At 52.6% G+C, this 27,404-nt stretch overlaps 5 protein-coding genes across 10 annotated transcripts in view; 2 read left to right on the top strand and 3 right to left on the bottom strand.

The window, feature by feature from the left end:
* Window positions 1-5,960, bottom strand: part of TLN1 (talin 1) — a 32,275-nt gene extending 26,315 nt beyond the window's left edge. Inside the window, exon 1 of the mRNA XM_082656286.1 lies at window positions 5,505-5,960. The gene's annotated coding sequence lies outside the window, so the exon portion shown is untranslated. The remainder of the gene's footprint in view (window positions 1-5,504) is intronic.
* Window positions 5,961-5,987: 27 nt separating this feature from the next.
* CREB3 (cAMP responsive element binding protein 3) lies at window positions 5,988-9,882 on the top strand. 2 transcript variants are annotated; one of them, XM_082656292.1, is made up of 10 exons: window positions 5,988-6,108; window positions 6,204-6,341; window positions 6,447-6,594; window positions 6,671-6,738; window positions 6,847-6,945; window positions 8,154-8,260; window positions 8,371-8,439; window positions 9,086-9,170; window positions 9,268-9,352; window positions 9,431-9,882. In XM_082656292.1, the coding sequence occupies exons 2-10, from the start codon at window positions 6,204-6,206 to the stop codon at window positions 9,745-9,747; spliced, it is 1,116 nt and encodes a 371-aa protein (XP_082512418.1). In that variant the 5' UTR covers window positions 5,988-6,108; the 3' UTR covers window positions 9,748-9,882. The 2 variants fall into 2 exon arrangements, with proteins under 2 accessions (XP_082512418.1, XP_082512419.1); XM_082656293.1 differs by lacking the exon at window positions 8,371-8,439.
* Window positions 9,883-10,041: 159 nt separating this feature from the next.
* Window positions 10,042-20,739, bottom strand: GBA2 (glucosylceramidase beta 2). Of its 3 annotated transcripts, none has more exons than XM_082656287.1 (17): window positions 20,116-20,739; window positions 16,932-17,023; window positions 16,520-16,635; window positions 14,454-14,672; window positions 13,908-14,147; window positions 13,580-13,682; window positions 13,268-13,421; window positions 13,052-13,177; window positions 12,680-12,852; window positions 12,338-12,442; window positions 12,021-12,128; window positions 11,769-11,920; window positions 11,540-11,646; window positions 11,251-11,393; window positions 11,056-11,171; window positions 10,765-10,956; window positions 10,042-10,469 (listed from the first exon to the last, which is right to left on the bottom strand). In XM_082656287.1, exons 1-17 carry the CDS (start codon window positions 20,448-20,450, stop codon window positions 10,182-10,184), a joined length of 2,769 nt encoding a protein of 922 aa, XP_082512413.1. In that variant the 5' UTR covers window positions 20,451-20,739; the 3' UTR covers window positions 10,042-10,181. The 3 variants fall into 3 exon arrangements, with proteins under 3 accessions (XP_082512413.1, XP_082512414.1, XP_082512415.1); XM_082656288.1 differs by having other exon boundaries at window positions 13,908-14,142; window positions 20,116-20,160; XM_082656289.1 differs by lacking the exon at window positions 10,042-10,469 and having other exon boundaries at window positions 10,822-10,896; window positions 11,023-11,171; window positions 20,116-20,566.
* Window positions 20,621-24,689, top strand: RGP1 (RGP1 homolog, RAB6A GEF complex partner 1; the record flags this gene model as incomplete). 3 transcript variants are annotated; one of them, XR_014296859.1, is made up of 10 exons in its annotated part: window positions 21,098-21,181; window positions 21,529-21,663; window positions 22,041-22,177; window positions 22,467-22,550; window positions 22,652-22,801; window positions 23,076-23,222; window positions 23,434-23,561; window positions 23,769-23,958; window positions 24,258-24,372; window positions 24,466-24,598. XR_014296859.1 is itself a non-coding variant. In XM_082656291.1 (9 exons), the coding sequence occupies exons 2-9, from the start codon at window positions 21,548-21,550 to the stop codon at window positions 24,687-24,689; spliced, it is 1,176 nt and encodes a 391-aa protein (XP_082512417.1). In that variant the 5' UTR covers window positions 20,621-20,967; window positions 21,529-21,547. The 3 variants fall into 3 exon arrangements, 2 of the variants coding, with proteins under 2 accessions (XP_082512417.1, XP_082512416.1); XM_082656291.1 differs by lacking the exons at window positions 21,098-21,181; window positions 24,258-24,372 and adding an exon at window positions 20,621-20,967 and having other exon boundaries at window positions 24,466-24,689; XM_082656290.1 differs by lacking the exon at window positions 24,258-24,372 and having other exon boundaries at window positions 24,466-24,689.
* Window positions 24,690-24,896: 207 nt separating this feature from the next.
* On the bottom strand, window positions 24,897-26,706 carry MSMP (microseminoprotein, prostate associated). The gene is made up of 3 exons (XM_082656303.1): window positions 25,763-26,706; window positions 25,467-25,575; window positions 24,897-25,094 (listed from the first exon to the last, which is right to left on the bottom strand). The coding sequence occupies exons 1-3, from the start codon at window positions 25,890-25,892 to the stop codon at window positions 24,914-24,916; spliced, it is 420 nt and encodes a 139-aa protein (XP_082512429.1). The 5' UTR covers window positions 25,893-26,706; the 3' UTR covers window positions 24,897-24,913.
* Window positions 26,707-27,404: the final 698 nt, after the last annotated feature.

The following is a 27,404-nucleotide window of genomic DNA, read 5'->3' as shown; positions in this document are numbered from 1 at the left end:
ACACTGTCTCTAGCTAGTTCGGCAGGGAGGCCAAACACTTGCTGTTCAATCCATCCAGGCCCACTTGTCTCAGCTTTCCTCTAACCTGACATGCTGGGGGCCTCCCAGAGGAGCTTGGCCCATGTTTGGTTTCCCAGCAGTCAAGCTAGAATCATGATTTTCTAACCCAAAGGGATCTCAGAAGTGATCTAATCAACTCTTTAATTTTGCTGAAGGGGAATCAGACCGTGTGTGTGTGTGTGTGTGTGTGTGTGTGTGTGTGTGTGTGTGTGTGTGTGTGTGTGTGTGTGTGTGTGTGTGTGTGTGTGTGTGTGTGTCTGTGTGTGTGTCTGTGTGTGTCTGTGTGTGTGTGTGTGTGTCTGTGTGTGTGTGTGTCTGTGTGTGTGTGTGTGTTTCAAAGCAGGTCAGAGAAAGAGCCCAGTCCTTCTAACTCAGTCCTTGCTCCTTCTAAGTCACCAAGTTACTACCCAGTTCTCACGGTAACTCCTCCTATGCTCTCTCATCTTCAGTTAGTCCTTCTGAAACTCTGCCCTCCATCTCAGCTGCCTCTCCTGACAGTATTTTCATTGCGGCCGGGGACACCAGTCTCATCGAGCCCTCCCAGCACCACCTCTCAGTGGAGGCGGCAGGCAGTGCAGAGTGTACCAGACCACACGTCTGCCTAGCAGCTGATGATGTGACCCAGCTCCGCACAGAGATTGGTGCCTCTTACCTAAGAGAGTGAGCAAATCTAGGCTGCCCATTGCCCTCTCTACAAACTGCTAGCCCCAAAGGGGAGAAAGCAGACTAGACAGAAGGCTGGAAGCAGAGGTGGGGGTGTTAGGAAACAGCAGCTGAGGATCAGGGAACTTGGCAAGGGGTATGTTTTTGGAGGGTGAAGAGATTAGGAGGGATTGAAAAATCTAGGTAGAAACAGGAGGCAGGAGGCAGATGTGGGAAAGGTCTGGACCAGGGATATGATAGACAATTTCTAACCTTATAAATAGTACAGAGTCTCAAAAAAGCAACAGCCACAGCTCGTCCTCTATCGTTACTCCCAAGAGCGGACTCTCCCAGTCTCCCCACTACTAGGTTTCTACTTCCCTCCCCATTCCTGGAGCACCTCTCCCCATAGCTGGACAGACCTGGCTGTTGGGTCGCTGGAAGGTCTGCGAAGCTGAGGGCACACTGAAAAGACCTTAGACCCTAAGCTGAAATTGCATGTCTCCCCCCATTTCCTCCGGACATATGGACACCCCCTTCTTCCTCAAGCACGGAAACCTCTGGTGAGACCCCGATAAGGGAGTTGAGTCATGGCTACCCTCACTTTCAGGCTGGTCCTCAGTGGACATCCACATGGCTACAAGAGGGTGAGGGAGGAAAGGGAACTGAACGAGTTGGGGGCGATGATAGCACAGAACCAGGCCCCTGGAAGTATGGGGAGAAGCTATCCAATTCCTGTTCTGGCCTGAGAACTTTGCTCCCCTTTCTATCATGTTTTATGGAACAGCAACAATGCCCCCCCTCCGTGTCCCCCTCCCAGAGAACTCCTCCTCCCTCAAGACATTCCTGAGATACATTCCAGAGGAGTTGGGCAATTGTGGGGGGGGGAATAGAGGACAGGAGGTCAAATCCCAGCAAGGAATGGAATGTAAATGTACTGGGGGTAAGGAATTTGGGGTACATAGAGAATACAGTCAGAGCAGGTACCCACAAAGGGAGCTACAGAAAGACAGGGAGTTACAGAGAGGGACAAAGGGAGAGAGAAAGCTGAAGACAGAGTCAGAATGTAAGAGGGCTGGGGGAGTAACACTCAGTCTGTTACCAAATTTGGCCTCTGAGTCTGTAACCGCTGAGAGGGAGGGGAGGGTTGTGGGTGAGACTGACATATCCGGCCTCAGGCTGCTGGAGGCTCATTTAGGGCTGGACTGGGCAGCTGAAGGGCTGGACCTGACTTCCCCCAGCACGACCCTTCCCCACCTACATCCAGATCCATGCATATTCATTCTCCCTAGATGTACCCCAGCCTATGCAGAGAGCTCTTTCCCACAAAGCTACTTACACAGTCTCTACCTACACATTATCTCAAACACACAGCCCTACACAGATCCATCACAACCACGTCATCTTCCCATGGACTCCACCCCACGCACACAGCTGGGACGTACAAATACACCTCTATCGGCAAGCACACAGCACTCGGCCCCAACACCTCTCCTCTCATTATACAGACATTCTCCTTCCATCCATCCAGTGAGCATTTTCGAGGGCGTGTTATGGGAAGGCCTTGGGCCAAACTCTCAGTGGCGGGTAAGCCCTAGCCTCTGCCCTCAATGGGCTCCTGGTCAGCAGAGTGGATGAGCTACATACAAAGTTACAGAAGGCAGGATGTGGTAAGAACCAGGTGGTATGTGCTCACGGGAGAGATCCCTTTAGGTCAGGGAAGGGGGACTAAAATGTCTTCACGAAAAGTGTCATTTGAAGTTAGGATTTAAAAAAATAAAGATAATAAAAAATAACAATGATCTTTTATTGACTATATGTCAATTTCTTTGTGTACATAATTTCATTTAATCCTTACAGCAACCCTGCAAGGTAGGTGTCGGTATTTCCATTGTTACAGATTAGGAAACTGAGGCTCAAAGAAGTTAAGCACTTGTTCAAGTGTTTAACTTGAACAAGTCACACAGCTAATAAGTCACACAAACGAATAAGTTGTGAAGCCAGGATCCAAACCCAGGTCTCTGACTCCGAAGCCCAAGCTCTCTCCACTATTCCAGCCAGCCGGAGATGAGTCAGGGGTGGCATTCCAGGCAGAGAGAATAGCATAAGCAAAGGTGGAGAAGCAGAAAATCACGGAGGGGCATTCAGGGAAGTGAGGAGGCAGGCTGGTTGAAGCACAGCGTACCTGCAAGTGAGCAGTGATGGGGAAGTCAAGGTTAGGGTGGAAAGGCAGGGGAGAACTCGGCAGGAGTATGCGGAATTTCACCTACCGGAGGGCAACAGGAGGCAAAGGGAGGCTTTGATCAGAGAAGGGGCATAATCAGAACTAAACTTTAGGAAAATAACTCTGGCATCTACCTTGGAGATTGGTTGTAAAGACACTGCATTAGCACAAGTGGGAGGTAATGAAGCCAGAGTTAGAATGGTGGAGAGGAGGACATCACTCATTACAAATTTTAAGAGGTAGAACTGACAGGAGCTGATGACAGTCTGCCCTCAGGAACCAAGGCCCAAAGTCAGGCTGGGGTCCCATTGCTTCGCGTCATCAGTAGGCACTCAGAGTGGCTGGGAGAGCTTGAGTTTAGGCAAGGAACTGGGAAAGGGGGAATGAAAGGAGCAGATGGAGCTGAGAATGTGAAGATGAGGCTGCAGTTAGGGGATGTGGTTAGCAGCCAGGTAGGGGCAGAAGGGATGGGGTTAGTGACTCTATCAGGCTGGAAATGGGGAAGACAAAGTGTAAAGAAAGACTGGGAAGATAACAGTAGGAAAAACAGTCTATAGTTAGTCACTGGATCAGGCTGGGGGAAGAGGAAGAATATGTGGATGGTGGCTAAGACAGGGAATGATGGAGTGAGGTCAGAGGCCAAGTCAGGCTGCAAGAGGTTGAGAAGAGATGTGGTAAGTGGCTAAATTAGGCTACATTAGTGGGATGGGGGGGAGAGTGAAGGGACGTTGGCAGTGTCTAAGTAAAGATGGAGTTGAGGGGAATGGGATGCAGCCAGTGGCCGGGTCAGGCTGGGTAGGGGATAGTGTTGTGGTCAGTGGCAGGGTCAGGCTGGGAGTGAAATGGGGGTGTGGTCAGTGGCCTGGCTGGGCGTGGGATCAGCAAGATCCAGTTTCCTCTTTGGGTCTCATTTCCTCTTTTCTCTTGGGGCAGTGGGGGAAGGGGATCTATAACTAGACCAAGAAATTAAGGAGGCTTAGAATCAGGGAATGGCACATAGCAGGGACCGTAAAGACCTGGCAGTAGTGTTGGACTGGTGGTGGGGTATTCAGCAGATGACCTGGAGGTATGCACTTGAATAAGTGGGTGAAAATGGTGGGAGAGTGCTTTAAAATGATGGGAAAGCTCAGATTTGCACGAGAGAAGGATGTGCGGATTCAGGGGTGGGAAGGGAGGCAGAATTGACACTGAGAACGGATGGTAAGGTGAACAACACGGGAGCATTAAAGGCAAGGGAAGTATTCTGTAAGTGGGTAGGCCTGAAGGGTGTGAAATGCAGGGCCAGGGAGGAGAGTTGGAGGGGAAGGTTTAATATCCAGGGAATGAGGGAAGACGGAGGCAGTAGGGCTGAACTTTCAGAGGATTAAGCCATCCCCTTCTCCCATGGGAGCAGTTTCCTTGGTCTGCTTCCTCCTTAATCACCATCCCGTCTCCCCTAGGCAGTCCCCCACTTGTTACTAAGCCTTGTACACCTCCTGAGTCTCTAACCCTTTCCCACCTCCTATCTTTTAAACAGCATGGTCCAGGAACCCCTGCTCCTCAACTGTGGTGGTCACAGCAAGAGCCCTAGGCTTAGACACTAGAATGATGCTGGAATCCCAGATGCTTGCAATTCTAGCTGAAGCCCAGAACCCTTGCCTGAAATTAGTTTGTCATTTCTCTGGGCCAAAGAAGCCCCTGTGACTACAGAGGCATAAGAGCCCTCTCCGCAAAACAAGGGCATCTACTTACCGCCAATCTCTTAAATTTACCTGCCCGAGGTCAACCACCCTGACCTCAACTACAACACCGAGAACTGCCCGAGATTCCTAACATTAACCCTGACCCTAATTTGTCTCCTGATTCCCAGTACTGGCTTTGACACTCATCTCTTTCTTAGCACACACCTGAATCCAATCCCTGATCCCTAATTTTGATCTAATTTTTACCTTTAGCACCAAATCCCGACCTTAACCCTAAATCTTGACCCCTAAACCTAAAGCTCATTTGTCACTTGATTCCTGATTCACCCCTTCCGTTTATCCCTAATACTGACTATGCCAACCTTCTCTAATCCCTAAAACTGGACTTCTAACCTAGTTCCTGTTGGTGACCCTTAACCTGACCCTGAACTCTAACTTTGACTTACGTTGGCCATCCTAGAAAACAAAATAATGCTCTTAATCCAAACTTCACCTACACAAAACACACCTGACTCACACTAATAAATCTAAATTTTAACCCCGGTTTTATAACTCCAAAAGCTAACCTTAACTCCTAAACCCAACTCCACCTAATCCGCAACTCACCCAATGTGTTCCTACTCACCCGCTATCAACTAACCTCAAAGCCGATCCCCGCCCTGCGCCACACTGCCATCCACTCCTCGCCCTCCCCCAAACTCATCTGCTCCCAGGAAGGGCCTGGCTCCTGAAAAACGGCCTATTTAACTCCGAGCACGGAGATACACTGGACGCTGATCTCTCCAACAGGACCCGAAACAGACGCAGAAGAGTCAGCGGCCCCGCCCGCCCACCCGCCTCCCGGACCTGGCCTCGCAGCCCCATCCCGAAGCCCCAGCTCGCCCGGTCCTCCCTACCTGCGCTGCCCGGCTCTGTGCCCCGCCCGCTGATCCGCTAACCCTCTCGTTCTCCGGGTGGCTCTCAGGCTCCGGCCTCGCCCTCTCTTCGACACTCTCTCGGCCACTTCCGTCCCGGGAACGTCCCCCACCCGCGGGCGGCGCCCTGGGCCCGCGCTCTATGGTCGCGGGGGCTGCAGGAAGCTGCTCTGGCTCCAGCTCTCGATGCTCGGGAGCCCGCCGACTACCGGCAGCCCCTCCCCGGCAGGAAGCGAGGGTGCGGCGCAGCCAGAGAAGGCGCCCGAACTGCGCCGGAGTTCCCTTTTAGGCTCTAAACCTTCCTTCTTCTAGCCCGGGGAGAAGGCGGGGTCGGTTCCCCAGAATGCCCGCCCCCAGGGAGTGAGGGGGCGGCAGGCACGTACCCTCTATTTGCATAGCGCCCGGGACGTGGCGCGCACCGACGCCGCTTCCGCGTCGGGGGGAACTCCAAGTCCCGGAATGCCTCTCGGGTAGGTGCGTCACTTGTGTTGTGTTGGAAGTTGCGGGGAATCGAGTCTGGGAGGCGGGTCCGTTTTCAGAGACCCTGCTAGCAGCTAAGAGGAAAACCCCGCTGAGGAGCCTATAGGTGGGGTCGACTGACGGTCCGGGTCGCGCGTAGGGTTGGGGATTGGGGCCGGGTGGAGGGGTGAACTCCTGCGTTTCTGCACATCCTTTCCGTAGATGTCTCATATGGAGCTGGCGTTGGACCCGGGTGACCATGACCTGCTGGGCTTTTTGCTAGAGGAAAGCGGAGGTTTGGTGGCGGCGCCCGATGAGGCCTTGGAGGCTCCGCTGGGTTGGGAGCTGCCACTTTTTGAGGTGGGTAGGGGTCTGAGTCGGGGAGGCCCGGGGCCGGTTGTGGGATGTGTCCCTGAGGCAGTGGGAGGTGATAGGTTAAAGCCTGTTAATCTGAACCCTATGCAGGCTCTGAGCAATTGGGACGTAGAGGATTTCCTGAGCTGCCTGCCGAATCCCCCAGCATCGTTGACCGTTTTCAGCAATTCTAACCCCTGTCTTGTCCACCATGATCACACCTATTCTCTCTCACGGGAGCATGTCTCCATAGATCTAGGTAAGTCTGTAATAAGTGAAGTTTTGGGGGAGGAGAGGACTCACGGGCCTGGCTATTCATACTTTCCCTTTTTCAGATACTGAGAGATATGGAGAAGAGGGGGCTCAGATGACTCCATTGCATGTGGAGGAGCCGGCAGAGCAGGTACTTGACTTGATTTACAGGAGGATTATTCCCCGCATTGCACGGGTTGGGGCAGGATTCCCCATTCGTTTCTGACATCCCTTTGCAACTCTGCTGCCCACCTCTCAGGAACCCCAGGAGATTGCTAGGCTAATACTGACTGAGGAGGAGAAGAGGCTCTTGGAGAAGGAGGGGCTTACCCTGCCTGGGACGCTTCCTCTTACTAAGGTAAGACTCCCATTGGAGGAGGGTTGTGAGTCCCAAGTAGGCCAGTTCTGTTAATTTTATATCAGTAACTTGAAAAAGAACTGAGGTGAGAGATTAGCACATTTGTTGTTACTAGGAAGCTGGAGCATGTAGTTAGTGTGCTGGGTGCAAGGGCAGATGGTGGTTTTGCAGGGCTTGTACAAAGTTTGGTGTGCTTTTTAAGTAAAAATTCAGAATTATCAGGGTAATATTAGTAAAGGGATTTGGAAAGTACTGTGCAAGCATGGGTCCCTGACACTTATATTTCACTGGTTTAGCACTAATCTACCTATAGCTGAATAGTAGAATTAAGTATTAAGGTTCATCAAGGCTGGATTGAGTAGTATAACAAGAATAAGTGTAAAATCCCGATTTTCAAGCAGTGAGTGGTGGCTTCACATGCACAGCATTGTGATACTGTGATGAAATCAATGTTCATTAACAGAAAGGTTAAAAGAATTTTAAGTTCTTAAAAGTACAAGTTGAGGGAATTCCTTGGCAGTCCAGTGGTTAGGACTCTGTGCTTTCACTGCTGAGGGCCAGGGTTCAATCCCTGGTCAGGGAACTAAGATTCCACAAGCTGTGAAAAAAGAAAAGTACAGGTTGAGTCAACAGTGTGATATGGCTACTAACAAAGTGAATGGAGTTTGGAAGCTGTATCGTCGGATACCAGTAAACTAACAGTGTTGCTGCTAGAAGGGCAGTAACCATCTTGCTCTCCTTTTTACTGGCCAGAAAGCATCTTAGTGTCCAGTTTTGAGCCCCGATCTTTTACAGATATTAAGAGGATGCAGTCCATCCTGCGAAGAGTAGATAAGATGATGAGTTGTTTTTTGCCCAGTTTTTTTAAACTCTGAATAAATGTCAAGTGCTTTTAAATAGCTAAAGACCTTTGTTCTATTACAGCCCCAGAGATCAGGTGCTAGGTAAGTCTAATAGGTAGAAATAATAGAGGCAGATGTTGGCTCACAATAAGGAAGTTTTTTTTTAGTTAATAAAATTGTTACAGTGGCTTGGCTTGTGAGGGCATTAACAACTGGTCCTCAGAGGCACTCAGACAGAAGCAGAGTGCCTGTTGGTCAGGGAAGCTGTAGAAGGAATTTCCACATTGGGAAGATCGAACTCAGTTGCCTTCAAACTCTTTGGTCTAATGTTCCTCGGATGATACCCCTTTTCCTGTCTTCTCTCAGATGGAGGAACAAGTTCTGAAACGAGTGCGGAGGAAGATTCGAAACAAAAAGTCTGCTCAAGAGAGCCGCAGAAAGAAGAAGGTGTATGTGGGGCGTTTAGAGAGCAGGTATAAAAGGGAGCGGAACTCGGGGGTGGAGAGAACAGAGGTAATTGGAAGTGTTAGGTTTTTTAAGGGTGGATACAGGCCATGCCCCCACATCCCTGTTATTCCTCCAGGGTTCTGAAATACACAGCCCAGAATCTGGAGCTACAGAACAAAGTACAGCTCCTGGAGGAGGAGAATCTGTAAGCAACTCTTCGACATCAGTCCTTTCTCATCCCTCCCATTTAATACTGTCTCAGTCTTTCTCTTGCTCCACACTTGATTTCTAATTAGGCAGCTCCCACGTGTAAGGTCTGGTGCTTGGCCTTTAGTGGGTCTCTGATTCTAAGAAGCTCATAGTAGCAGGGAATAAATTTGCAAGTAACTGTGGATAAGTATCAAGAAGGAGAAAGGAGGGAATAAGAAAGACCTCATGTGGCGGATGGCATTTGATAGTAGATAGGATTCTGGGGTGGAGGTGTGGGGAGCATTCTAGGCAGAGAGAACACAGCATAGTCCAGTCTGGCTGGAACCCTAACACGGGTGAGTTGGGCTGGAAGGTAGAGAACGTATAATCCCTAGTGAGGATTGTGTGCAGAGCCGATCAGGCAGTGTAGAACCACTGAAGGGGTTTGCAGAAGGAGTTTAAATCAGGGCAGAGACGTGTGTGTTTGTTTTAGTGAGGTCAGGCATTTTGTTCACAGAGAGGAAGAGATCACTTGCAAAAATAGGTCCAAAAGTAAGAGAGGATCCAGTGCACAGGTGGAGGGGATGAACTTAACAGGAGGGTTTTGTTGTATGTCAGGGTGCCAGGCCAGGGCCTGCTGTCTGTCCCCTCTCTTCCTCTAGGTCCCTTTTGGATCAGTTGAGGAGACTCCAGGCCATGATGATTCAGACAGCAAACAAAGCCAGCAGCGGCAGCACCTGTGTCTTGGTGAGGATGGTGATGGAAGGAGAGATTCTCTTCTCAGGTGGCACGGATAGGGGTGCAATGCAAAGCCCTTCTTCATCTCGTTTCTCCTGTGCTCTAGGTCCTGCTGTTCTCTTTCTGTCTCCTTTTCGTACCTGTGATGTACTCGTCGGACACAAGGGGGAGTCTGCCAGCTGAGCGTGGAGGTGAGATCCTTGAGGATACCATTAAGGAAGGGCTAGGGGAGAAGCCCAGCCTGCCCTGAAGGGCATTTGTCTCCTCAGTGTTGTCCCGCCAGCTTCGTGCCCTCCCCAGTGAGGACCCTCCCCAGCTGGAGCTGCCTGCCCTGCAGTCAGAGGTACCAAAAGACAGCTTGGACCATGAGCTCCAGGCTCCTAGCAATTCTTGCTGCCTCTTCTATCACATGCCTCAAGCTCCTAGCACAGAGCCTCCCCTGAAGTTAACACTGCCTGACAGTTTCTCAGCGTCCTCCTGCCCAGGTCCCATCTCTCCCCTGCATGCAAATCTCACAAGTGAGGGAGGATGGCTCTCTACCCACAGCTCCACGTCTGTTATCTTGCCGGGCAGATATTCAGGCTAGGTGTGAGGATGTGGGGGCCTCAGTCATGGTCTGCAGCCCCCAGTCTGTGTTCAGAGGAAAAGGGACGGGAGGGGGCTCGCCTCAGGTCCTGGTGCCCTGTCAGGAAGCCTGAGGACTCAAACACACCACACTTACTGGCTTTCTGGGTCTTTTATTTGTACCCATGTATGTCTGTCACCCCATGAATGGGCCTGGGGGAATCAACTGACCTCCTTGAACACTTCATGCAGTGAGGGGATGGGGTGAAGAAAGAAATAAATAAGTGATTCTGACGCATGGGTCACCCTCAACCCCTCTTTACTGGCGCGGTTGGGTGGGAAGAAGGGAGGGCATGATTGTCCTGGTGGCTCAGGGCTGCAGGAGAGTGGGGGTGGGTGTGGAGGAGGAGGAAGGGCCAGGCTGAAGGCTGGGCTGTTAGCGCCTCCTTCCACAGTTCATGAGGCGCACTCTGGGCTTGGGTTTGCCACGGCTTCCTTTGGTCCAAGTTTGGGCCTGGTGCTCAGTCCCGTGTCCTGTTTGGCGATTGGCCCAGGGGCCTTTTTATGCTGCTGCTGCTGCAGGGCCAGCTGCATGGCCCAGATGCTCAGCGGCCGCATGTAGGCCAGCGAGCGGAACACCTGCTGCTGGCAGTACGCCTCAGGCGTCTGGAAGGCCAGGCCCAGGCGTTCCCACACAGTACGGTAGCAGCCTTCAGCTGTCCGGAAGCCCTCCCAAGTCAGGCCCTGTCGGGAGAGATGGCAGTCATATTACTTGGCAACCTCTGAGTAGCTATTTCAGCTGGACAGATGGAGAGAATAGGGACTGTGCCCTCAGGGAGTTCCCAGCCAGTGGGGGAGATAAACTTGACTCACAGGCAGAAGCCTGAAGGCAGGAGATAGAATGCATGCCAGGGAAAAGGGGGAGGCTCTCTGGATGGATAAGATGACATTGAATCAGGCTGTACATAAGTTTGATGGCTGAGGAAGTTTGCTAGGCCAAGGTACAGATTGCAGAGAGTTGGGGAAGGGAGTGAATTACCTCTTGGATCATGGTGGCTGCCAGCCCGTAGACCACACCCACCCAGACTTCATCAGACTGGACACTGGATCTATCAGGAACACCATGGGGCTGCATTCCATTCACAGCCCCCATGGCCCCTCCTGCAAAGCCCTGGACATTGAATTCAAAGACAGTTTGGAGAGCACGGACCACATGTGGGGTAGGAAATACCTAATGGGGCAAGGGAAGAAACACAGTCTCTTAAACTTGGTTCCCACCTCCAGGAAAAACCCTTACCTTTCTCTCCGGTTCCTCCTCCTAGTCTCTCACCTCACTGTCTCCTTCTCCTAGGCCACTGGCCCTCAGGAACCACTGGCCAGCACACTGGTCAGACATGATGCTATAGGACTGAGGCTGAGAGCTGCAGTCATAGTTGTAATAGCGGCCTGGAGAAGGGGAAGGACAAAGTAGGGCTCCTTGCCTCCCCAGAGCTGCCTTAAGATTCTTTAGGATCCCCCAACTCACCATTCCACAGCAGTCTCTCATAGGCTTCTTGGCCCCGGCTAAGGATGGAAGAAAATTTATCCTGGACCTCCTGTGCCCCACACAGAGCAGCCATCTTGACCATCACAGCCACAGCTGCCAGCCACAGTCCTCCACAGTAAGCACTGATCAGAGACACAGGTTCAGGGATTAGCCTGGCAGCTCTAGCCACTCCCATGTAGAAATAATAGGCAGTCACTCGTCCTTAAGCCCACAATCCCTTGATGCTCAGTTCCCCACCTCAGGCCCCTGGAAATCCCTACCCCCCAACCTGGGGCCTGTGGTGACCCATCCATCATAGGTTTGGTCTGCATAGCCTCCATTCTCAATGAGTCCATCTTGGTCCTTGTCAAACTTCATTTCAGACTCCATCACGGCCTAGAGAGGGACCAAGATACTGAAGACCTAGATGCTAAGAAAAGACAACAGTAGCCAGCCGGGCTCTCCCCAAACACCAGGCAGCATGCCCCTGGCATGACCACTGCACATGCATCCCTTACCAGACACACAGGCCACATGTCCCTCAGGAAGCAGTGGTCACCCGTCAGGTAATAGTCCCGATAAACCTGCAGCACAAACTTCAGGTTCAGGTCCTTCCAGTCCGCAGTATCATGGACCACATATGCATTGACCCGGAGCCATGGCTCATCATCTGGGGAGGGGAGAAAACCTGTTTCATCTGCACTGCAGGGTAGGGTAGAGGGTGCAAAAATCGAGGAAGAGAAGCTCACTTGTGGTGGAGGGACTTTTACCTGGATCCCCAACATCATGAGGCACGACGTTCCTCCTTTTCACAGGTGCTATTATCCCACTCATCAGGTACTGTTGCTGTGCCAGATCCTCCCTGAGAGTGGCCAGAGCTGGGGGAGCAGATACACAAGCGGGGGGCGCGGGGCAGGGAATGGGTAGGCTTGGGGTAGGGCACAGAACTGTGTGTGTATGACTCCAGAGGGGAACCAATACGCAGGATCCACATTATGTTTGGGTCGAAGAGGCAGTGTGAGGGACCACAAAGGTTCAGGGGCGTGGGGAGCTAAGAGGGCGGAAGAGGCACAAAAGGGACCCTCACCCATGTCATACTGCAGGCTGAGCTCGAGTTTGGGCCAGAGCATGACGAGGGCAAAGGAAGCGTAAAAGTGGACATCATATGTGTTGTACATGCGATATTCCTGGCCTGGAGAAATGAAGGAGACACACTGTTGCCAGGATTCCTGCTGATCCTTCATACTGCCCTGCCTAGCTGCTCCTCTAGCATTGGGGGTGGGGCACTGTCACACTCCATACCTGACACTTACCCCTCATCCCAACCAGTACCCTGGGATAGGCAAAACCCATCATCCCGCCTGGGGGCAGGGCACCAACTGGCCTCATGGATATGGCCTGCCATACTGCGTACACCAGCGGCCCATACCTTCAAGGTAGCCGAATCGACCATACTCTCGTAGGAGGGGGCGGAGCTGACACATGCTCCCCACCGGCTCCTCTCGTAGGCAGTCCTCAGGAACTTCCAGCCATACTGTGCCCCCATCAGCCAGGAAGTATAGTTCATTGAACAGCGCAGATTTGTACCAGGCAGGCAAGGATCTGGGGAGTCAGGAGGAGGGAACAGTCCAGTGAGTGTGGACCTCCCAGGAAAGGACGGATTCTGGGGTTCAGCAGAGTAGGGGTCCCAAGTGAATCCCAGCCCAACTCTGCTGACTTTGGTGGGTGGAGACTGAATCAAGGAGTCCCAGTTGAGGTGTGAGTGCCTGGGAGAAAGGCAAGAGATGGGCCCCGTTGGCACCTGTCATCCAATACCGGGCTCTGCCAAGCCGAGATCCTCTCTTCCCAGTCTGCGTATCTGCACAGTGCATAGTGGCTAAGGGTGGGTGCTGCATCACCATCTGGGCCAAAGAACCTTGTGTATCGCCTGGGGTGGAGAGAAAGGGGAGGGATGAGAATGTGGGCTCCAGCTCAGAGCCCCAGCACCACGGACCCTGTGCGCTCTCATTCCCATCACCTGTAGTAGACCTGGCCCTTTGCTCCAAACATGATTCTGGGCATGTCCCAAGCCAGTGAGAACTCCAAGCGGCACTGGCCTCGAGGTGGCAGCTTGCCCATAACACACACTGCCCCAGCGATGCCTACTCCTTTCTGCGAGGGGAGGCTTTGGCCTGAGAGAAGCGCAAGATGAATCAGCACAGGCACCCCCTTCAGCCGCAGGGGTCCCTAACATGGGACTAAAGCCTGCTTATTACCAGGCCTCCCACCCCTGCTCCCAAAACAGGGACAACCTCTCTTCCCACCACCTCCCTGTCAGACCCCCCATTACCAGCGAGGGAGTCCAGCTGTCCATCCTGAAGTAGATCCTGCCACACCTGCTGCCCAGTGCTGTCAGGGTCAAAGGCTGTGAGGTGGGTTACCATGGTATCTGCCTGTTAAGGGGCCAAAGACTCTGTGAGGAGAAACTCCACAGGTACGCTGGCTCCTGACTAACTCCCCTGAATATATTCCCGCCTCCAAGTTCCAGAGGCTAGGGTGGTGAGGGTGGGACTCAGGAGGTGAGGAAGTGAAGAGACCATGGTGGCATGGGGGCTGGGCTAGGGCCAGGCTGAGAGTAGGGGTTCAGAGGCTATGGTATGGGGCAGCCTCCTCCATACCGTGAGTCGTGCAGCCACAGCCATCGTGTAGGGATTTGGAGGGGTTGGATGATGCAGAAGCAGCCCCTGTACAGTCTCCCCATCACGCTCCAGACAGAAGGGCTCATTCCACAACCCCCCCGGGGCATCGTCTTCACCCCCCAGTCCATTCCGCATGGAGAACATGATGGACACGTCCAGGGCTTCATCCCCTTCATTTTCCACATCCCACACAAAGACTCCTACAGGCAGGCTGCTGTCCTGGGAGCAGAAGATCAGACTCAGATGGTCCCAGCGTATCCCTTCTGGCCCCACTCCCCAGGATCAGTCCTTGGCACCGATGATCTGACTCAAATACCCGGAAATATACTCTATCTTCCACTTGCATCTCCCCATATTGCCTGGCAGGCTGTCTGCCAGGAGACAGAAGACCAATTGGGCGGTGGTCCTGGGAAACCAGCATGATGTTCACTCTCCACCCCCTCTTGCATAGGTCATGGAACTTCCAGGAGAGGCAGATCCTGGGGAAGGGAGAGCAATGGAGGAAACACAGAAGGGGAGCCTCACCTGGTAGTCGTGGGGCAAGATGGGTGTGATCTGGCGGCAGGTGAGGGTGACATTTTGGCCAGGAAGCTGATAGACAGTCCAGGCTCGGGGATACAGGGCGTGGTAGAATGCAAAGTACCCACACAGGCCCCAGTTCCAGCTCTGCAGGACACTCGGGCGCTCCACAGACAGGACTTGCTGGTACACAGTCTGCCCTTTCCGGCGCAAACACACTGTGAACTAAACCAAGAAGGTACATGGGCTGGAACGGGGTAACCCACAGGTACCTCAAACAAGTCTCCCTCTCCTCAGAGTAGCTCCTGCCCTGCCAGAGCCCGCAGTGGCGACCAACGCACCACAGCCTCACTCATCCCCCAGGCCTTCCCCCCCAGGCTCGGAGTGACCACCGAGTCGTGCCTCCCCCATCTATCTCCCTTCACTAATGTGGTCTTAGTGCCCTAAGCCAGGCCCTCACCATCTCTGCTTTTACTCTTCTGCCTCTTCTGAAATTTGGATTTCAGACTGACCTTTCTTACAGAGAAATCAAGATATGTTAGTCTGTGTTTATAATGTTTCAGTGACTCCCCGTGGCCCTCAGGCTAAAGTCTAAACTCATCTACCTGGCTTTCAGGGTCCTTCTTGATGTGGCCTCTCCCCACCCATCAGACTCATTACCTGTTCGAGCCCTTATATTCTGCTCATATCAAATACTGTTCCCTGAGAGCACTACATTTCCTCCTCCACGCTTTTGCTCATGTTCATGCTCCATTTGGTAAAACCCCTCATCCTTCAAGGCCTAGGTCAAATGCCATCTCCTCTCCTCAAGCAGTGAGTCATTCTGCTGTGTGTCCCCCTACCCCTCTAGTCTAGCATGTTATAATGTGCTCACATTCTGACTCCCTGACTCCTCTGGAAGGAGGGCTATGAGGGATTAATATCTCTTCCTTGGTTCAAAGTATGCCTGATATCTTTAATGTATATATGCCTGTTATATTTAATGTATATATCAAATAATTTTTTTATGTTGTTGGAATAGTAGGTAATGGTTAAGACCACAGGCTTTTAACCGCAGAGAAAACTGGTTCTGAATCCCTGTGCTTCCATTTACTAACCATGTGACCTTGGGCACGTTACTAAATCTCTTTGAATCTTAGTTTCCTCATGTGTAAAATGGGCCTAATAATGGTACTTCCCTTGTAGGACTGTCTTTAAATATTAAATATTATACAAAAGAGTCACAAGGCTGGAAGACATTCCCCCGGGATACCTCAGGGATGAGCCACAGAGGAAGCCTGGGCCATTGGGCAAGGCTGGTAAACCTGAACTAGGAAGGGCATTATCATTAACAGGACTCAAGGTCTGCTAGTCATTTCTCCTTTGAAGATAAGCTGAAAGCTGGAGGCCTCCCTCAGACAGGAAATAGGAACTTGGTGGACAACTCAACATGGGAGGGCACTAGAGAGATATGATGAAAGGTGGACCACATGCCTCTGGCAATCAAAGGCCTTCATCACTCCTTGATGAGGGAACACAGCAAAAAGAAGTGAAACTTCAGAAAAGGGAAGAAGTCTGGAGATCTATGCCTGGGAGAGGGGCTTCCCAGGCCCCCAGCCAGAGAGACCTCCAGAGGAGTGACCACCAGCAGAGAAGCTGGCCTCTGGCTGAAGCCTGGCAAATCAGGGCGAGCAGTGGGCGCTCTGCATCCTGTCCTCCTGTGCATTTGTAGACTGTTGGTTTGTTTTCCCTTCTGATCTTTCAACCAGGTTAAGTGATCCTGGAATTCTCTGACTCTCTGTGGCTGGGTACTGGCTCAGCTAGTGGAACTGGGGCAGCAAAGTAGGTAGGAGGCATTTACTAGAAAAATGAAGGGCACAGGGGTACCTTTTTTCTTTCAGGAAATGTGTGCTCTGAGTGTCTCGTTCCTATAGTACATCCTAGCACAGGGCTGGGCACACAGAAAGCATCCTGAAAGTACTTACTGGACTGAATCATGTACATCTCTAATTGCCACATCCTACACTAGCAAAGAGACCCTTCCTGGCCTGGGAAGTACTGCCTGGACCTCTCCTCCACCTCCTGGCTCTTACTTGATCAGCAATGACTGTTTGGTGCTGGTACATTCCAGGATTAAGCTGCCAACGACAGAACTGGCCTCTCCAGCCTCGGGTGATAGTGCCTCCCCCAATGCCACCCAAGGGACAACCTAGAGAAAGAATCAGGATGGTTAGTGGGGCATGGGAGAGGAAAACGAGCCCATTTCTCACTTTCTAGACTATAAAGATGGATTCCTCTAAACACCATGGGGATATCAAATCGACACATTGTACATTTTAAACTTACACAATGTTATATGTCAGTTATATCTCAATAAAGCTGGGGAAAAAACCCTAGGGGATGGGTCAGAGCAACTTAAATAAGCTGAAAGCCTCTTTGCCTAGCTCTGCAGTAGGCCTGGACGCTGGGCCCTCTGTGACTGGGGAGAGCTGGAGTGAGGCTCACCATAGATCTGTCTCAGGGGCACAGAGTTGATGAGGTCGATGAAAGGTGTCTTCTTCTCCACCTGGGTCTTCCGGTACCACCACTGCAAGTACCTAAGGAGCAAGGGGCAGTGTGAGTGGAGGGGCGGCGGGCGGCAGTCACCGGCCTCTCTTTGGACACCCAGCTGTGACTTCCCATTAAATGTCCCGAGGACCCATCGCCTTCACTTCCAAACCTCTCCTACTCTCAACATCTCTACAATTCAAGGTCCTCTCATCTTCCCAGTCACCCCAGGTCACAGTATGTGACTGACTGTCTTTGTTTCTCCTCTCTACTCTCCTTAGAAGGAACTTTCTGATCTTTTCACACCACTAACTCCACCACCACTGCTTTAATTTACTCCAGGAACTTTCCAGTTATGGTTTCCTGATTTATAATCACTCCCACCCCACATACAGGCATAGGCTGCTGCGATAACTTTCTTCTTTTTAAAATGATGATTTTTCTTCCTGATTATGAAAGGTGAAAATTTGGAGAATGCACTAGGTGGAAGGTGAAAAAAATCCCACCTATATACAACCAGTGTTTACATTTGGGGGCATTTCCTTTTAAGTCTTTTTCTTTTTTTTTTTCTTTTTCTTTTAAGTTCAGCATTTAAACTATAAGCTTTCTAATTTTGCTCTCTCATAATATCCCAGTAAAGCGTTCTAAAAACCCCAACATTTTCCTGGTCTTATCACAGCTCTGTATCCAATAGGCAAAAGATTCTGTTTGGGATTCAAGGCTTTGACATCTCTCTCAAGTCTATTTTCTAATCTTCCTTCCTACAAATTCCCATTCAGAGTGGGTCCTCATTAAGCAACCCCTGCCCTGCCAAACTCTCTTCCAATTCCACTCTTCTCCCTCACCAGCTAGTTTATACACATTGTTCAAGCACACCACTTGTAACCATGTAATTGGGTAACCCCGCTGAGGCTTAGTTTCCTCATCTACAAAATGGGGATACCTATTGCCCTTCCTACCTCAAGGAATGGTTGGAAGGGCAAATGGCACAGTAGATAGGAAAGCCACAAAGTGGAATATCTGTGCATACACTGTCTCAACTCCCAGTAAGACACTGTCCTGTTATTTTAGTGTTCCTCATGTGAGTCTGACATACTTTTAAGTTTCTTGGGGAAAGGGACAGTGACAAAGACTAGTTGATTATTACCCACAGCTTCAAGCACAGGGCAGGGCACATGGTCTGCAGTCAATAACTATTTGCTGAATTTACAAAGAACGTATGTACAGACAATGGAGCATAAGAGAAATGAACAGGGACAGGAGCAAGGGGAGGGAAAATCTGACTAAAGAACAGGGAGGGTACATTTTGGGGGTGAGAGGAGAGGGAGGGAAGACGAAGGATGGGATGATTGGAAGGCAGATCTTCTTTGCCAGCTTAGAGGAAACTGGACTTTGAAACTGGAGGCCACAAAGGATTGGTGAAGGGAGGGAGGGCACAGCGCGGATTAGGGCAGTGAGGGAGAAATGCAAGATATGAAGATAGAACAAAGGAGTATCAGGCGCAGAACAAGCACTCAATACATATTTACTGAATGAATGGATTCTGGCTGAAAGGGAGAGCAACCAAAATTGAGTTCTTACCGCTCCAAGGCCAAGAGAACTCTGTCTTGCTGGAGCTCCTAATCACAGTACCTACCCCCAGTTCAGCTCCCTCTCAGAGCCCACCTTTCTCTCACTCCACTTAGCTGCTGGCCATTCCTGACCTATTTGGCCTTTTCCATAATTTCAGCCCCCACTTAAGAATAATCATTCAGAATTCTTGCTTGTCTCACCCCTGCTTTCTCCTCAATGCAGGACCTCATCTCATTCCAAAACCCCTGTGTCAGTGATCCCCACCCTGTCCTGGGATGCAGAGCCAAGTCCAGGGGGCTGAACACAGCTTCAGGCCTCTGTGATTCGGCTCATACTTAGGGACTGGGGGGTAGGATGCCTACAGATGGGTTCTTGACCTCCACGTCCCCACCACATGCACCCCAATGTGCTGCTCTCAGTACCCCAGCCCTAGATCCTATTTTGACCCAAAGCCTTTTGGGGTCAAAACTAGGCCGGGTCAATTTCAGAAGCAGCCTGGAGGGATTATTTTTGTCTGGTACAGGCCACCCAGGGGAGCTGGCAAAGAAGTCAGATACCCAGGCAGCCACAGGCCCTTCCCACTGCCTAGGGCTTGGGCTAGGTACACGGGCTCCCCACCCCAGCCCCAGAGCACTGACTGTGGAAGAGAAGGAGCCCCTATTTAAGAGGTTGCCAGGCCTGGGTTTCCTGAACTTTAAGCCTCCCTCCCCAGCTCTGTGTTTACTGTGTGGACTGACTCAGGATGACCTCTGGGTGATGCTTTCTGTTCTCACATCCACCTGCTCCTGTTAATAGGTCTTGGCCCCATCACTAGTCTTTGAACTCAGTGGGGATCTAGAGGAATCTGGAGGAGTTCTACAGCCCAGGATAAGCTCTTGGAGTGTCTGCCACCCTTGTGTAGGGGGAGACCAGGAAATGCTCTGGAAGATTATTACTAAGCTCTGGGGACACCTAAGGCAGTGCCTCTCTGGTCAAAGGTCTTTGCTTTTTATATAACGGGCCATCTATTCCGGAATAGAGTGAATAGCACCTCTTATCGCTCTCTCCTTATAGTTGAGAGCAGGAAGGCTCTCACCCTTTCCCTGGAGCCAAAGCTTGAGGAAAGAAGCTGATGGGTGTTGGGACTATTAAATGCTGTGCCTAAAAAAGGTTCAATGAATACTCCAGCTGCTCAGGAGAATCTGGGGCTGAGAATCCCACCCCCTCCCCAGAAAACAACATTGTATCAGTACCACAGCTGCCAGAGTATCCGTTCCTACCTTGTCACAAAGTACAGCTAATCCCAAAGAGCAATCTCTGGAAAAGAGCGTGTATGTGAGAGGGAGCCTAAATGACTACAAGGCCCAAATGCTCCTGCTCCTTCTTGCTAAAAAGACAAGTTACTGGAAGGAAGGGGGTTGCAAAGAGATGTGACCTGGTCTCACCCTCCAAAACCATGGGCTTAAGAATTACGTTGGGAATGGGGGCCACCTGACTAGGACAAGGTATCCACCTATTTCTCACCCTTTCCTGCCGCTGCTGGAACAAAGTGAGGTATAATAAGGTAGTCTAGGCAATGGGATCTACTCACCTCAAGCCCATGCCCAAATGCTTCATTAGGTTGCTTAGCGAGACATTGTTGGCATTAAAGGGTTTCCTCTTCTCTGCAAACTCGTGAGCCAGGCAGATGCGCCAGCCAAAGGGAGGCACCTGGTAGCCCTTGGCTTTACCCTCATAGGAAGCCATCAGCGGCCCAAAGTCCTGCGGATTGCTGTAGCCCTGCTCATTCTGGGGTTGACTGTCTTCAGGGTTCTGGCAGTCTGTAACCTGCACAGCCTCAGTGCCTCCAGTATTTTCAGGGCAATAAGCCTGTGGATCCCCTTTGGCACAGCTGGTCTCTTCCGAGGCTGGGACTCCGGTTCTCATATTCCGTGGATTCTGGGTCCCCACGACCTCGGTGGTCTCGGTTCCCGAGCTTTCTGGTACAAAGTATCTGGCCAGCCAAGCCCAGATGTGGGCGCGGATTGTTGTTAGGTGTTCTCTCGGAGGGCCGGCCTCTGGGGAAAGCTGAGGTGAGCTGGTGTCTCCGTGGAGCCGGGGAGCTGTTGCCGCTGCTGCGGTGGCGGCGACAGCAATAAAGCCGCCACGGTCTCCCCCTCGGTCCTCTCTCTGGGTCCTGGGCGGGAAGGATAGGGCCTCGACGTCATTGGGCCGCGGTGATTAGCTGGCCCTGCCAAAGGGCGACTGGGCCCGCGGAGAGGGGAGGAGCCCTCGGGACCAGCCCGCCAGGCACCGCCCCCGGGGCCGGCCTGGGAGCTCGCGGCAGCACCGGCCCAGTCACTGGGCCGTGGCACCAGACCCCCCCCCCCCGAGGGGTGGGCGCCGGGTCCCGCCGGCCGGTATCCGGGACGGCGATCGCACCCGGGTGCCAGCCCGTGGGAAGGTGACCCAGGGTAGCGGGACCACTCGAGCCCCTTCCGGCCCTGCCGGCCGGGCGCTTCCGGCCGGAAGGGGCTCCGAGGGGGAAGAGGTGGGGGGGCGGGGGCCGAGGGAAGTCCCGCCTCTGCCGCGGCCGCAGCCACGCACTAGGTCGCGGCCCGGTGGGGCGGGCGACCGAGGGCCTCGGTGCACCGAGCCCCCAGTTTCGACCGTGCGAGGTGTCCGGGCTAGGGGCGCGAGCTGCCGGGCGGCCGTGGCCCTGGGCTGGGACGTGGAACCTCAAGGGAAGGGGGCGGAGGCGGCCTGGGGGTCCCGGCGGGGTAGGGGGAATATTCGGCGCTGAGCGGGGCTGGGGGCTGGGATCCAGAGCGACTCCCTCTCTCTCCGCAGTGCCGAGTCAGCTGCCGCCATACCTCCCTTCCGCCTTCCCGCATCCCAAATCTGGGCGCTTCCCTCTGACACCCTGGTGCTGAACGTCCATTCCCCGGGTCCTCACCCCCAGGCTCACCTGAGACACCCCTCCGGGCCGTGGTACTGACCTCTGATACCCCTTGTTTCCTTCTAGATCCGATTCCGGAGCTGCCATGATTGAAGTGGTAGCAGAGCTCAGCAGAGGTCCTGTGTTTCTGGCAGGGGAGACGCTGGAGTGTGTGGTGACCGTCACCAACCCCCTGCCCCCCACGGCCACTTCTGCATCCAGGTGGGGGTGCCGGTACTGAAGAAGCTGGTCCTTCTGGGAGGAAGCCTGGTATCTATAGTGCTGAGCCAGAGCTCAGGTTGTCCTGTGACTACAGCACCACCTTCTTGCTCATTGTGCTCTCATTGTAGGAAAGGCTATTTAACATTTAAGATGTGGGTGACATAGCCCACCACTCTCCTCTCCTCTCTCCTCCCCCACTCCCCCTTTTACCCAGTATACCTCTCTTTGTTTAATGGTTTCTCTTTGGGGTTCTGGATTCTCTGATCCAGAGGACAGCCGCCTCACTGTGTTGGTCTTCTCAGTGTGGTAGGGAGTTTGGGGGAGCATTTGTGAGGTCAGGAACTGCCCTCTGATGTCCTCTTTTCCTCCTCCCACAGTGAGGCTCTGGCATGGGCCAGTGCCCAAATCCACTGCCAGTTCCATGCCAGTGAGAGTCGAGTAGCACTGCCTCCCCCTGACTCCAGTCAGCCAGATGTCCAGCCTGAGAGCCAGACTGTCTTTCTACCACACCGAGGTTAGAGATGGGGCATTTGCCTTTGGAGGGGGATGGAATCATTGTTACCCAAGGGTGAAATTGTCAGATTGTTCTGGTGGGTCATTATAGTCTCTGTTGCACTGGGGATGTGGAAGAGTGTCATTATTGCTTTGGCGGCGTAAAACTGTTCCTATTTCACAACGAGAAAAGAGGAGTGGCTTGGTTTGGGTTGCCCTTTGTTGGCAGTGCTTACTGCCCCCACTTGCTGTGCTAGCCTTCTCCAGTACTAGACAATGGGGTTATTAAGTTGCAGTCTTATCTTTTCTAGGCGAGAGGGGTCAGTGTATCCTTTCCACTCCACCAAAAATCCTATTCTGTGACCTGCGGCTAGACCCTGGAGAGTCGAAGTCATGTGAGTGACTGCCCCCTGACCCCTCGATTGCCTTCTAAGGCTCCTGGAGGGAGGACCTCTCTGGCTGCTTCTGGCTGCCCTGACTACTACCTCCCAACCAGACTCCTACAGTGAAGTGCTGCCTATAGAGGGACCACCCTCCTTTCGGGGTCAGTCAGTCAAGTATGTCTACAAACTGACCATTGGCTGCCAGCGTGTCAACTCACCCATCACTTTACTCAGGGTCCCTCTGAGGGTTCTTGTGCTGACTGGTAAGTAAGGGTTCCTGGAGGGAAGGGCTGGAGAAGAGCCTCACCAAAGCAGAAATGATCCTTAGAGGGTTTGTGAGAGGGGCTGGAGGGAAGCTTCCTGGTCTTAGTGAAGGTGTGAGGGGGTTGGGGTGAGAAGGTTCTGGAGCATAGGTGAGATGTGTACCTCAGCCGTGGCGCCCCTTACCTACAGCCCTCTCAGGTTGGAGTCTAAAACCCTACCCACTACTCTTCTCTCTGTTCTCTCCCACCACCTCTCCACTCATTTTCTCTCCAGGCCTTCAAGATGTCCGCTTTCCCCAGGAGGAGGCAGTTGCCCCATCCAGTCCATTCTTGGAAGAGGATGAATGTGGCAAGAAGGACTCATGGCTCGCTGAGCTGGCTGGGGAGCGCCTCATGGCTGCCACATCCTGCCGCAGCCTCCGTGAGAAGCCCTTCACATTGTCCCACCCCATCCTCCCCTCATAGTATTCCTGTCTCAGAGATTGAGTCTCCTAGCTGCCACATTCTCCTGAGGATCCAGTGATACCTCACCCCAGATTCTAAAGGAAAAGCCCCACCTTTTGGCCTCTGGCTTCCAGCCCTAGACATTCCCCAGTGCGGACCCCAGGCTTACTGTGTCCCATTCTCCCCAGATCTGTACAACATCAGTGATGGCCGAGGAAAAGTTGGGACATTTGGCATCTTCAAATCTGTATACAGACTTGGCGAGGACGTGGTGGGGACCTTAAACTTAGGGGAAGGAACTGTAGCTTGTTTGCAGGTGAGAAAGGAGAGGGACTTTGGGGGAACTGGGTCTGAAGGTCTGGGTGGAAAGAGAGGGTCTGCATAAAGAGGGGTGGCAGGTAGAAATGGGCAGTGAGGTCACCCAGGATCCCTCTGGTAAAACAGCGTGAGGTTGGGCTGCCCTCCCACCCGGAGTCAGCGCATCCCAGCGCCTGCCAGCACGCACTTCTCTTCTTGCTCCCAGTTTTCAGTGAGCTTACAGACGGAGGAGCGTGTGCAGCCTGAGTACCAGCGGCGCCGCGGGGCAGGGGGTGCCCCCTCTGTGTCTCACGTCACTCATGCCCGGCACCAGGAGTCCTGCCTACATACAACCAGAACGAGCTTCTCCCTCCCCATCCCTCTCAGCTCCACACCAGGCTTCTGCACAGCCGTTGGTGAGACCCTGACTATTACCGGGGGTGGGGGGGCACGGTAAGATGCTGCGTTTAGGTAGCGTATAATGAATCCTGATTCCTAACACACTCCCAGACATACCCATATCCAGTCTGTGACCCTTAACACTTTCTCAGACCTTCAGCCTGTTTCCTGGGTGTACTGACCCCTAAATTCTTAACAGCTTTGCACATCTTCACTCCCCCTACCCACTGGGACCCTGTGATGCACTGATCTCTGACTCGCCATTGCATTTACTTCAAGCTACGAAGTCTTGACTGTCTCACACTTGGGTTATTAGGTAGTTGATGCCATCATCCTTACTGTCACGGTTCCAGTTTACACACTAGATTTCTTCAGCCAAACTCTCGATCCTAGCTCCCTGACCCACACCTCCCCGCTCTTCCTGAATACAGGTTTGTTTGTTTTTTCTCATTTGCTAACCACATCCTGTCATTGGGTTTTACTCCTGGCTTCTAATGCTTCTACCTTTATCTTTTTTCCCACAGTATCCCTGAAGTGGCGTTTGCATTTTGAATTTGTAACATCCCGAGAACCAGGTTTGGTGCTCCTACCTCCCATGGAACAGCCCGAGCCTGTCACCTGGACAGGGCCTGAGCAAGTGCCCGTGGACACCTTCAGCTGGGACCTCCCCATCAAGGTGCTGCCTACAAGCCCTACCCTGGCCTCATATGCGGCCCCAGGCCCCAGCACCAGCACCATAACCATCTGAAACTGGCCCACGTGGCACTACTTTCTTCAGGATCCTGAGAACTCAGCACCTGGACTCTAGTAGGGCCCATTTTTTCCACCTGGGGTCCAGTGGCACAGATAATGAGAGGCAGGCTTTCAGCTGTAGCATTAATTTATTTATTCAGAATAAATCGGCAGCTTCTAGTGGTTTCCCTGGAAGTGGCAGCAGCAGTGGGCAGTCAGCAAAAGGGCGGTCGGTTGAGTTTAGCTGGAGTGGGGAGCAGGAGCCGCAGGAATAGGGGTGTTAGCTGAGCCCCACTCTGGGTTGGGCCCTCCCTCTTTGCAGGGCAGCCGGGGGTCAGATTTTTGCACCAGGGAGAACTGGCACGTTCCTGCCTCCCGACGTACCTCACACCCAGCGGGGAAGTCGATAGGATGTTGGGACCTGGGGAACCAAAGGACGGGGAAGGAGTCAGGACAGTGAAGGTCCACCTTTATCCCTGCCTCGCATCCCCCCTCCCAGCATTCCTCCCATATCTTCCCCCAGTGCCCCTGTCGCCCCTAACCGAGCTCTTGCCTGCCATATATGGATATTTTTCATTTCATAGCAGGAATATTTTCCCTCCAGATCCACCCCAACTCCCCTTACTTTGTAGCCTGAGCTTTCTCTGTCACATTTTTGTTGGTACCTTCAGGTTCGGCCAGCTTCATCCTGCTACTTTGTTCATTCTCACACCACAGCAATCTAGTCATGACCTGGCCATCTCTCAGTCACTCACATCAGAGCCATTCTCTCTGGCCCTCAGTGGTCACTCACGTGTCACAGCAGCCCACACCGACGGGATGCAGGCAGGTGCAGTGGAAACAGTCCTTGCGGAGCCAAGACTCGCCCAGGGTGAAATATTTCCCTTCATGGTGGCAGGGCGCTAGGGAAGAGCAGGAAATGTTAGTGTGCTGGAGCGCAGGGAGTAAGTGCTGCCGCCCCCGCGTTTACCCTCTCCTGTTTCCCAGCTCGGGGGGGGTCTGGGTCTTCTGACACAGGATCACCCCTGAGCCCCCTTCCTCCCAGTGCCCTCTGCTCCTGTCCTTCCCTAACGCCTCACCCAGCTTTACCTTGAGCTTGGAAGTAGCACTTGCTGTGGACTCCTGGGTGCTGGAGGAGCAGAGATATCACCAAGCAGGTGATCCCCCAGCCGCCCAGGGTCCCCTTAGCCTGTCCAGCCCAGAGCATCCATAAGGCCATTCCCGCAGTACGGCCCTTTCGGACCGTTCCTGGCTTCTGTTCAGGCTACTCTGGTCTTGTCTCCTTGGCTTTTCTTTGTTTCTCTCCTCGAGTCTTAGTTTCTGTCTTTCTCCCCTGGGCTCCTGTCTCGCACCATCTCCGTGCCCTCTCACAGGCTTGGGGATGTTTATAAAGTGAGGACCCTGGCCCCCTGCTGAGTAGAGCTGGAAAAGCTGTAACTCTGTTTCCTGAGGTGAGGGCATGAAAACAAGAGGTCTAGCTTTAACAAGCTGTGAGAGCTGATTCATGCCCCACACAGCTAGGGGGAGGGAGGTGGCCATGGAAGGGGCACTGGACTGGGCACTTCCCCAGCAAGGAGGTGGGACGGGTGGGGGCCCCCAGGTGGTCCCCAGAACTCCTCCCTGGCCTGGAGAGGAAGCATTCCACCATCTCCCCCCGCCCTGTAACACACACACACACACACACACGCGCGCGCGCGCGCGCACACACACACACACACTTCAGGGGTGTGTACGCTGGGATCCCTGCCTGGACCGGAGGGAGGCATTTCCTGGGGATGGCTAATCCTGTGCCCCAGCCAAACCGAGGAGATGCAGTAGGGTGCGACAGCCAGAGGCTCCAGGAGAGCGAACAGGCACCTGGAGTGGAGAATGTTTCTTTCAGACCCTAGGGCAGGGTCTCCTTGCAGTATCCTAGAGATATGGCTGCCCCTCAGAGATTAGGGCTGGGGGGCAGGTGTCTCTTTTTTACAGGCATCCCAGAGATTATCCATTGTTCATCACCCCTAAACATACTGCAAATAAAGGTTCTCCTCATGTCTGGGGATGGTTCTTTCAAAGAAGAACATCTCTAAATGCCCTAATGGTATGGATCGCTCCAGTTTCACAGAGATACCGCCCTTATCTCCTGTACATTATGGAATGAGAATTTAGGAACTTATCCTCTGACATCCTTTTTTGGGTTTCCTGCAGGTTCTGGAGAACCTAAAGATGGGTGATTAAGAGTATAGGTTATAGAGTCAGACTCTGGATATAGATCCTGATTCTACTTAAGAGCTGTGTGACATTGGGCAGGTTAGTTCACCTCTCTAAACCTGTTTCCTTAACTCACAGAGTTGTCAAGAGGATGAAATGAGATAATGCGTGTAATGCTCCTGGTACTGTCCCTGGCACGTAGCCCTCCGAAAAGAGTGACTGCTGTGGCTGGTGCTAGACGTCCCTTTCTTTGAATGATGGTGAGCAGCTCTGTGTGCACAGCTGAGAGCTTCTGCTGGGGCTGCTATCTCCTGGCACAGAATTCTGCCCCTTTCACACTTAAGCTTCTTGTCATCCCTACCGCCTTCAAAACCTGCCTCCAGCAACATTTTGCTTTTGGTCGGTGTATGCTTGAAATTCTGAATGTCTGCTTTGAGAAACAGTGTTGCTAATGAGCCTACTTTTCCTAGGTCAGTACCCTCACTTCTACCCTGGGAAGAGGTATCCTTTTTCCATCCTTCTAGCTAACTTTAGGACT

The sequence above is a fragment of the Grampus griseus genome (assembly GCF_964374135.1).
Source record: "Grampus griseus genome assembly, chromosome: 6".
NCBI classification, from domain to species: domain Eukaryota; kingdom Metazoa; phylum Chordata; class Mammalia; order Artiodactyla; family Delphinidae; genus Grampus; species Grampus griseus.
This window is presented reverse-complemented; position numbering and strand designations above follow the sequence as displayed.